General features: G+C 34.2%; 2 protein-coding genes across 2 annotated transcripts; both read left to right on the top strand.

Annotated features, from left to right (window-relative positions):
• Positions 1-2,398: 2,398 nt before the first annotated feature.
• On the top strand, positions 2,399-3,044 carry LOC102582820 (leucine-rich repeat extensin-like protein 1). The gene is made up of 2 exons (XM_015302771.1): positions 2,399-2,790; positions 2,915-3,044. The coding sequence occupies exons 1-2, from the start codon at positions 2,399-2,401 to the stop codon at positions 3,042-3,044; spliced, it is 522 nt and encodes a 173-aa protein (XP_015158257.1).
• A 3,347-nt stretch (positions 3,045-6,391) lies between these two features.
• Positions 6,392-7,022, top strand: LOC102593087 (protein terminal ear1-like). The gene is made up of 3 exons (XM_015302774.1): positions 6,392-6,481; positions 6,570-6,711; positions 6,808-7,022. The coding sequence occupies exons 1-3, from the start codon at positions 6,471-6,473 to the stop codon at positions 6,976-6,978; spliced, it is 324 nt and encodes a 107-aa protein (XP_015158260.1). The 5' UTR covers positions 6,392-6,470; the 3' UTR covers positions 6,979-7,022.
• Positions 7,023-10,664: the final 3,642 nt, after the last annotated feature.

Raw genomic sequence — 10,664 nt, 5'->3', positions numbered from 1 at the left:
TATTTTTTCACTCATACTTATATTAGATCTAATTATCTAGATTTATATAGCATAAAACTTCATTCCATTAAAAGCATTTTCTATCATAAAATTTTCATATTTTTAGACTCGAACTCAACCTCTAAGTCAAAGGGGAAATAGTCTCATTTGGTGGTAACTGTTTCTTTCGTTTCATTTCTTCACTTCACTTCACTATATGTTTCTCTCTCTTTTTTCTCCTATAAAAGAAACAGTTAACCTAACACTTTTTTTTTTTTTTTATCGAAATCACTTCCAGCTTTATCAATTGTACTTCCATGGCTGATGTTCCTGAGAGTTCGTTGAACCCCGATGCACCTGAATACATCCCTATTCCCACTCCGGCGCTACTGCCACTGCCACGGCCACGGCCACGACGTCGTCCTATGAATATGCTGCTTCCAGTGCATCAATATCTGGCGGTGATGCTTCCAACGCATCAATTTCTGCCGGTGATACTTTCAACGCATCCATATCCGCCGGCGCTTCAACCGCATCCATATCCTATCGTCGATTCACCGCCGCAGGAGAATGTGCGACGACGTCGCCAGCGTAGGAGTATTCCTCCTAGAGTAGGAGGGTTGGAGAGACGGATATCTATGAACGAAACTACTGTCATGATCAAGAATATCCCATTTCACTACGAGTAATTATTAATTTCTTGCTTCTTTAAATGTTCATATTACTTTTTACTTATTTGGAAATTTTAATAGTCCCATATCATTATCTAATTAATTTAATTTTTCCTCTACAGCCGTGGATTGATGATGGGATTTCTAGACGATTTCTGCTTACAGGAGAATAGAAAAGCGAGAGATTCAAATGGAGAAAATATTCATGTCTTCGCTTATGATTACTTGTATTTGCCTTTACATTTCAGAAAGAATAGGATCATAGGTTATGCATTTGTGAATTTCACCGATCAAAGAACTCTGTGGAAAATCTTTTTGGCTTTTAGTGACGGAGTAAAAACGTTTCCAGATTCTGCAAGGAGCGTTAAGATTGCCACTGCGTATATCCAGGTACGTGCGTGAATGTCAAATTAAAAAAATTAAAAGAAGAAATTGTTAATTAAGTTTGTGATTTTTGATGTGGAATTTTTACTAATTAACAGGGAAAAAATGATTTAAGGAGACGATATCAGTATGCAAGATTTAGGAGAGAAGCAATAGGGTTTTATCCTCCAAGAGATGGTTCTCAGATCATTGCAAGTGGGGAAATTTGAAGTCACTCCAGATTAGCATGCTTTGAGGGGTGGAATACTGTCACCTCTCAGATAATCCGATCGATCAACACCCTTTTATTTGTTGTTGTATTTTTTGTTAACGAAATCCACCATTAGCAGGGGCTGTTACTCCTCTGATTTGCTATCAGACATTTGATTTGTTCATTTACTCTGTTTTCACATCACATGGATAATATGTCTACTAGTTTTCACTTTGAATTTTAGTTGTTGGATTGATTTAATTTGTAATTTTAGCATGAATATGATAAAGTGATGATCAAAATTACTCTAATATATTTGACAAGTGAGATACTAAAGTTCAATGCAAAAATGACAAAATATTTTTAACTAAAACAATGTTCGAGTCACTTTTTAAGTTAAAAGAATTGGAGCTTTAACTTTCGGCAAATTGGGCTTAATGAAAAATAATATTTATACAATGAAAATCAGTTTAATTTTGTATCTATTTGTAATAGAGAGAGTTAATTATTTTTGTTGAGCGAAGTAATTAAAAGAGGCTAAGAGTAACTAACTGTGTAATCAATTAGTTAGGTTTGTTATTCTATAGTTAGTTAAATTAGTTACAACTGAAAAGCTTATGAACAATGTAATTAGGAAATCAATACAATAATTAACTAAGATATTATCTGACCAATCAAGATATAGAATTCTCCCTTATCTTTTTTCTCTTCTTCTGCATCATCATTACTAACATTTGGATTTACTAAATTGTTGAATTATTTATATTCTACAATTTCATTATTTGTAAACAATCATTTAAAAAATAACTAGATTTTAAACTCAACCATAAAGGAACAAAATGAGGTGAGTAGTAGAGCTCTTAATTCAATGATTGTAATAGTCATAAATTACCTTATTATTTCACTTGAGTATAAATACAATAGCTCAAAGTATAATTGACACGGTATAATTTTATCATTTCAAATTCATATTGCATAAAACTTCATTCCGATTAAAGTATTTCCATTTTTATATTCAAGACTAAACTCAGCCTCCAGTAAAGGGGAATAGTCTCATTTCTTCCTTCACTATATATTCAATTCTCAATTTCTCTCTCCTTTTTTTCCTATAAAAGAAACAGTTAACCTAACATTTGTTTTCAAAATCACTACCCGCTTTATCAATTGTACTTCCATGGCTGATGTTCCTGAGAGTTCGTTGAACCCGCATCCACCTGAACATATCCCTATTTCCACTCCGCCACCGCCGCCTCCACCACCACCACGTCGTCCTATGTATGTGCTGCGCCCGCTTCCAATGCCTCAATATCTGCCGGTGATGCTTCAAAGGCCTCAATTTCTGCCGGTGATGCTTCCAAGATATCAATTTCTGCCGGTGATGCAGCTTCCACCGTGTCCATATCCGGCGGCGTTTCCACCGCTTCTTGCTCTTCCTACCGTCGTTTCACCGCCGCAGGAGAATGTGCGACGACGTCGGAGTATTCCTCCTAGACTACGATGGGTGGAGAAATGGATACCTAATAACGAAACTACTGTCATGATCAAGAATATCCCATTTCACTACGAGTAATTTATAACTTTTTGCTTCTTTAAATGTTCATATTACCTTTTGCCTTATTTGGAAGTTGATTAAAACAAGATTTTAATAGTTCCATATCAGTATCTAATTAATTTATTTTTTCCTTTACAGCCGTGGATTGATGATACGATTTCTAGACGATTTCTGCTTACAGGAGAATGAAAAAGCGAGATATTCAAATGGAGAAAATATCCATGTCTTCGCTTATGATTACTTGTATTTGCCTTTGGATACCATGTGAGTAATAATCTCGTGTAATTATATGTTGTTATTTGCAGTGCAACTTCAGTACTATTAGCTTTTCTTTTATTTTTTTGATTTGCAGAATGAATAGGATCAAAGGCTATGCATTTGTGAATTTCACGGATAAAAGAAGTCTGTGGAATTTTATTTTGGCTTTCAGTGACGGAGTAAAAGTGTTTCCAGGTTCTAACAGGCGCGTTGAGCTTGCAATTGCGTATATCCAGGTGCGTGAATGATAAATAAAAGAAGAAATTGTTAATTAAGTTTGTGATTTTTGATGTTGAATTTCTACTAATTAACAGGGAGAAAATGCTTTAAGGAGACAATTCCAGAATGCAAAATATGCGTCAGAAGCAATAGGGTTTTATCCTCCAAGAGATGGTTATTAGATCATTGCAAGTGGGGAAATTTGAAGTCAATCCTGATAATCCGATCGATCGATTATAGGGTTTACATTAGCTACCTTTGTAATTGAGGGGTGGAATACTGTCACCTGAGAAATCTCTCAGATCAGGTGATGAAATCCACCCTTTGTTGTTGTATTTTTCGTTTACGAAATACTCACGAGTTTTGAGTATAGCCATTAACAGGGGATGTTACTCCTCTGATATGCTATGAGACATTTGATTTGTTCTTTTACTCCTCTGGTTGCATTACATATTTTCATATCACATCACATGGATAATAGTTTTCAGTTTGAATTTTAGTTGTTGGATTAATTTAATTTGTAATTTTAGCATGAATATAATAAAGTGATTTTCAAAATTAATATATTTGACAAGTGAGATACTAAAGTTTAATACAAAAATGACAATTTTTTTTAACTAAAACAATGTTCGAGTCACTTTTTAACTTTCGGCAAACTAGACTCTAGAACATTATATAAGTTCCAAGTCGAGACTAAATATTGTAGCTTTAATTTCCACAAATGAGACTTTAGAAAATTATCTTGAAGTTGATCTTTTATGAATTAAACTTCAGAGAACATATGAGGGTTTATGTTTATAGACATAAAATACAATCAAAAAATTCAAATTATATGTCCAAATAAAACTTTTGTTTCATCTCATAATTTTATCTCACATGGCAAACAGAGTGAACGAGATCAAGATTAAATTTAAAACAAAAGTGAATATTTTTCAATTTATTTGGGTTCAATTCAAATCTTATTAGATGGAAAACACTCTAATATTGTTTTTTTCTTTATTATTATTATTTGAACTTGAAATCTTAATTCAAAATGAATGAAATTCGGCCATCTTCTTACATTTTTTCCTTTTTAGAGGGAATGAAATCGACTTACATTTTTTTCTTTTTAGAGGGAATGAAATCGACTATGTATAATATATATACATATCAAAATCAAGTTACTTATGAATTACCATGACAAATAAATTCTTAAATTAAAACTATACTAATAATATAAAAAAATATTTACACTTATAAGTTATAAGATGGTCACATTTCTGCTATTTTATACTGCTGTAGTTTTTTCCTATAGCAATACGCGACCCTTTTTCTCTAGTTTTATTCTAACCAAAGACTGATACGTTGTGACGCAAAAAAATAAGAAAGAATCCTTGTGGATGTTTTTCAGTTATAAAAAAAAAAAAAATCTCTTCATATTGAATTGTTTTTTATTGAGATTATATAATTTATTTTTTTATAAAAATAGCGTGATCACACACACATAATAAATGAACTTCAAAAAATTATGACTTATTCCCCCCCTCCCCCCACGTGCGAGATATTCTGCGGCATAATTTAAATTAATTTTAAACCTTTTTTTGAAATTTTTATTCAATATTAATAGTATAGTATATTTTTTCTGCCATACTTAGCAAACCAATCGATCATATGTATTTGTTTAGCGATATACATGATAAAGTTGCACAATGTCCAAATCGATCATAATGGACTTATAATAAGAAATAAATATACAGTGGAGATCAGTTTAATTTTTCGTAACACATTGGAATTAACCTCTATTTGCGATAGCTAGAGTTTATTATTTTTGTTGATGAGCTAAGTAATTAAAAGAGGCTAAGAGTAACTAACTACGTGATCAATTAGTTAAGTTAGCTACTGTATAACTGTATAATTTGTTAAATTAGTTACAACTAAAAAGCTTATAAGCAATGTAATTAGGGAGCTAACTGTGGATATATATATATATATAACACATCTGGATTTACTAACTTGTTGAATTCTCTATATTCTAACATTTCATTAATTTGTAAATCAATAATTTAATAAGTAATTCAATTTTAAACTCAACGATAAACAAACAAAATGAGGTGGAGTAGTAAAAGTACTTCTAATTCAATGATTGTGATGTTCATAAAATACACCAAAGGCCCCATCAATATTTAGCGTGATATAATATTAAAAATATCACATTAGTATAATTTATGTACTCGTAAATTACCTAATTATTTCGCTTAAGTGTAAACACAATAAATGATTAGCTCAAAATATAATTGGCACAGCATATTTGTTTTTATAAGTCACAACTAATTATTATAATAGATGCATACACAGAATAGAGAGTGCAGAAAACCAGCGGTTTCTCTTTTTCTTTTTTTAAATTTTCTACTCAAATTTATATAGAGACGATAAATTTAGATTCATATAGTATAGAACTTCCTTATCAAGAAATATCCTTCTCATTTGGTGGTAACTGTTTCTTTCTTTACATTTCTTCCTTCACTATCTATTCAATTCTCAATTTCTCTCTCTTTCTTTTTTTTTCATATAAAAGAAACAACCAAACACTTTTTTTCAAAATCACTACCAGCTTTATCAATTGTATACTTCCATGGTTGATGTTCCTAAGAGTTCGTTGAACCCACATGCACCTGAATATATCCCTATTACCAATCCGCCGCCGCCTCTTCCTACCGTCGATTCACCGCCGCAGGAGAATGTGGGACGAGGTCGCCAGCGTCGGAATATTCATCCTACGTATGTGCTTCTTCGACGGCATCAATCTCTGCCGGTGATGCTTCCAACGCGTCCAATTTCGCCTGCGCTTCCACCGCTTCTTCCTCTTCCTACCGTCGATTCACCACCGCAGGAGAATGTGGGACGAGGTCGCCAGCGTCGGAGTATTCCTCCTAAACTAGGAGGGCTGGAGAAACTGAAAGAAACTACTGCCATGATCAAGAATATCCCATTTCATTACAAGTATTTTTTAATTCTTTGCTTCTTTAATTGTTCATATTACTTTTTCCTTATTTGGAAGTTGATTAAAATAAAAAATTTCTAGTTCCATATCATTATCTAATTAATTTAATTTTTCCTTTACAGTCGTGAAAAGTTGATGCAATTTCTAGACGATTACTGCTTACTAGAGAATCAAAAAGCGAGAGATTCAAACGAAGAAAATATTCATGTCTTCGCTTATGATTTCTTGTATTTGCCTATGAATTTCAAGTAATAATCTTGTGTAATTATTTTTCTTGTGTTTTATTTTCAGTCGAAGTCAGTACTATTAACTTATCTTTTATTTTTGCATTTGCAGAATGACGAGCAGCGCAGGCTATGGATTTGTGAATTTCACCGATCACAGAACTCTCTCAAATTTTTTTGGGCATTTTAGTGAGAGAGCAAAAGCGTATCCAAATTCTGCAAGGAGCGTTCAGATGGTCATTGCGAAGATCCAGGTGCGTGAATGTTAAATTTGAAAACTAAAAGAAGAAATTGTTAATTAAGTTTGTAATTTTTGATGTTGAATTTCTACTACTACAACTTATTAACAGGGAAAAAATGCTTTAGTGAACCGATACAAGAATACAAGATTTGTGTGTGAATCAGAAGAGTGTCTTCCAGTTCGGTTTAATCCTCAAAGAAATGGTTCTAGGGAATCAGTGCAAGTGATTACTGTGGGGAAATTCGAAGTCATTCCAGATATTCCGATCAATCGATTTTAGGGTTTAGATAAGCTAACTTTGCAGGGGAGAAGTAATTGAATAGCAGGTGATGAACTCCACCCTTTGTTGTTGTATTTTTCGTTTACGAAATAAACAAGTTTGAGTATAGCCATTAGCAGGAGCTGCTTCTACTCTGATATGTCTATCACACATTTGATTTGGTTCCTCTGGTTTCATTACATATTTTCATGTCTCCCTAGTTTTCAGTTTGAATTTTATATGTTGGATTAATTTATTTTGTAATTTTAGCCTGAATATGATAAAGTGGTGATCAAAATTAATATATTTGACAAGTGAGATACTACAGTTTAATGAAAAAATGACAATATTTTTAACTAAAACTATGTAGGATTCACTTTTTAAGTTCAAAGAGTTTGAGCTTTGGCATTCGGCAAACTATTGTAGCTTCAACTTCCGCAAATGAGAGACTTCAGAACATTATTTTGAAGTTGAACTTTTACTACTTAAATTTCAGAATATATATGAGGTTTTACTTTTATGAACAAAAACGTAGCTTTTTAAACTTAAATTGTCTATGTAAATAAAATTTCAATTTCATCTTATATGAGTTTATATAATGACTACGTTTCACATGGCTAAACAAGCCTTACATAAATGAATTTAGTTATGTGAGGGAAGACAAAAGTGTGATTGAGATCAGCATTCAAATTAAATTTAAAATAGAAGCCAATATTTTTCAATTTATTCGGGTTCAAATTTAAAATAGAAGCCAATATTTTTCAATTTATTTGGGTTCAATTTTATTATTGAAATGGAAAATACTGTTTTACTAAAAAAAATAATTCAAAATGAATGAAATTCGGCCATCTTTCTCACATTTTTTCCTTTTAAAAGGGAATTAAATCGACAATGTTATAATATATGTACATATCAAAATAAAATTATTTATATTGAATTGTCTTTTATTAAATTTATATTAAAAAGATTTATAAAAGATCTCAAGAACATGATAAATGAATTTTAACTTGAAAGAAATATGACATATTTGAACCCCTATGTGAGAGATATTTTGCAGCTTAATTTAAATCCTTGACACAATATTTTTAAAAAAAATTATTTTTATTTTTTTAGATATCTAATAATTATTTTGAATTATCAATTATGGTGACTATTAGTATGTTGTACATAATTTATAAATATATAAATTTCATTTTTTTTTAAATGAAAATTTCATGCGGGATTTCTGGTCAAGCTTAAATCCGTTTGAATCTCGAAAAATGAAATGTGTAGCGCAAATTTGAATAAAGAAAAGAATATAACTTAGTATTATAAATTCAATTTTTTGTGTAACACTTTATAAGAAAGAATATAGTTCTCCCTGTTTTCCATTATGCTACTTTTCTCGGAAAATAAATTTCTTTTGCTGCCTTCAAATTTCTCTTTCCCCCTCTATCTCTCTCATATGAAAGAAATAACTGACACTTTTATTCAAAATCACTACCAACTTTATCAATTGTACCTTCATGGCTGCTGTTCAGGGGAGTTCGTTGAACCCGCATGCACCCGAATATATCCCTGTGTCCACTCTGCCACCGCCACTCCCTCCTCCTCCGTATGTGCTGCTTCCACTGCCTCCATTTCCACCGGCGATGCTTCCACCTCATCCATTTCCTCCGGCGATGATTCTACCGCATCCATTTCAGCCGGCGATGCTTCCACCGCTTCCTCCTCCTACTACCGTCGATTCACCGCCACAGGAGAATGTGCGACCACGTCGCCAGCGTCGGCATATTCCTCCTAGACTAGGAGGGCTGGTGAAACACGATGTGATACCTATAAGTTCAACACATGAGAACAAAACTACTGTAATGATAAAAAATATACCATATCATTACAAGTAATTTTTAACTTTTTTGATTCTTTTATTGTTCATATTAATTTGGAAGTTGGATTAAAACAAAATTTAACCGTCTGACTCTCTAGTTCCATATCATCATCGATCTAATTAAATTTCATTTTTCCTTTACAGCCGTGAAATGTTGATGCAATTTCTAGACGAGTACTGCTTCCTGGAGAATCAAAACACGAGAAATTCAAATGGAGAAAATTTTCATGTCTTCGCTTATGATTTCTTGTATTTGCCTATGGATTATAAGTAAATAATCTCGTTTAATTAATTTTCTTGTGTTTATTTGCAGGCAAAGTACAGAAACTACTTCAGTACTATTAGATTATCTTTTATTTTTGAATTTGCAGAAACAATAGGAGCATAGTGTCACGGACTTAGAGTCTTACTAAAGCTCCGTGCGGCACTTGACAACTTACTCACGAATCTTTCACGATCTTGTAAGCTCAAGTAAGCTTTTTAAGACTAGATCGCTAAGAGAATGCTTAAGGAAAGACTTAGAAAGAACAAAGAGAGTTTTGGAAGAAGGCTTTTGTATTGCTTTGGAAGATTGCTTACAACTTGCTTGGTTGGATGGTGCCTTGCAAATGAGGGGCACCTCCTATTTATACTAACTCCTAGGGACTAAAGTACAATTTTAAATTACTTTCTAAGTCCCTAAACTTATTTACACTTTGGTCCTCTTTCTAGAGAATTCTACACTTTCTAAGATTTTCTAAAGACTTCTTAGAAAATATCTAGTCCCTCTCTAGAATTCTCTACATACTCTAGGACCTTCCAAAACCTTCTTGAAATATCCAAAGGGTTCTAGAGTCTTCCGGAAACCTCTCCACAACTCTAGACCCTTCCGCCCCTATCCGGACGCCAAATTTCATTGTGAAGTGGCGGGACGTGACAATAGGCTATGCATTTGTGAATTTCACTGATCACCGAACTCTGTGGAATTTTTTTTGGGCTTTTAATGACAAACTAAACGTGTTTCCAGGATCTGTAAAGAGTGTTGAGATTTTTGTGCGTGCGCAACCAATAGTCCTTTGACTCGATCAAGGCCCTTGCGCAACGCCTTCAACGCCTTCCATATTGCTTCTAGCTCAGACTTATGACCTTTCTCCTTCCTAGGAGGCAAGCGCCTCGGCGGCTTCTTTGGCATCACGGCATTGTTCCCTTTTGGAACCTTCTTCGAACGTGGCGGCAGGGACCCTTTCGCACCATTGTCTTTCTTCGAACTTGCAATGGTGGCCGTATGCGTCGACTCCTTTTCCTCTAGTTGCATGGCTGTTAGGCGTACTTGTCCTTCCGTCTTCGGTACCTTGACCATGGGCACCATACATGATCTTCCTTGCTCCATGACTAGAAGTCGTTGGAGGTAAGGGTCGATCACCGCGTGGCACTGCTGGAAGAACTCCTGCCCAAGAATTATGTCAAAAGGATCTAAAGGAGCGACAATGAAGTTTGCCTTACCTTGCCACTCTCCTAGCGTGATGTTTACTCCATGCGCGACTCCACTTACAGGAGTCGGGGGTGCGTTGACCGTCCTGAGTTGGGCACTACTTGGCTTGTAACTTAGCCCCAACCTCGTTGCTGTCGTCTTGGTCATGAGATTGACCTCTGCACCCGTGTCGACCAAAGCACAAGCGGGCTTTCCATTGATCTTAAGGTCGACATATTGCGCGCCATATCCTCTTGGCTTCTCTGGCTGCTTGGTGATTGCTCCGCATAGCCCTATCAAGCCCAACTGCGTCGTCCCTTTGCCTTATTCTTGCTCCTGGGCGTCTTTCTCCTTCCGCTCTCGCAGGATGGCACCAAGGCTCTTCAGTTC

This window comes from Solanum tuberosum, unplaced genomic scaffold (genome assembly GCF_000226075.1).
Source record: "Solanum tuberosum cultivar DM 1-3 516 R44 unplaced genomic scaffold, SolTub_3.0 scf00377, whole genome shotgun sequence".
NCBI classification, from domain to species: Eukaryota; Viridiplantae; Streptophyta; class Magnoliopsida; order Solanales; family Solanaceae; genus Solanum; species Solanum tuberosum.
The sequence above is the reverse complement of the archived record's forward strand: the minus strand, read 5'-3'. Positions and strand labels throughout refer to the sequence as shown.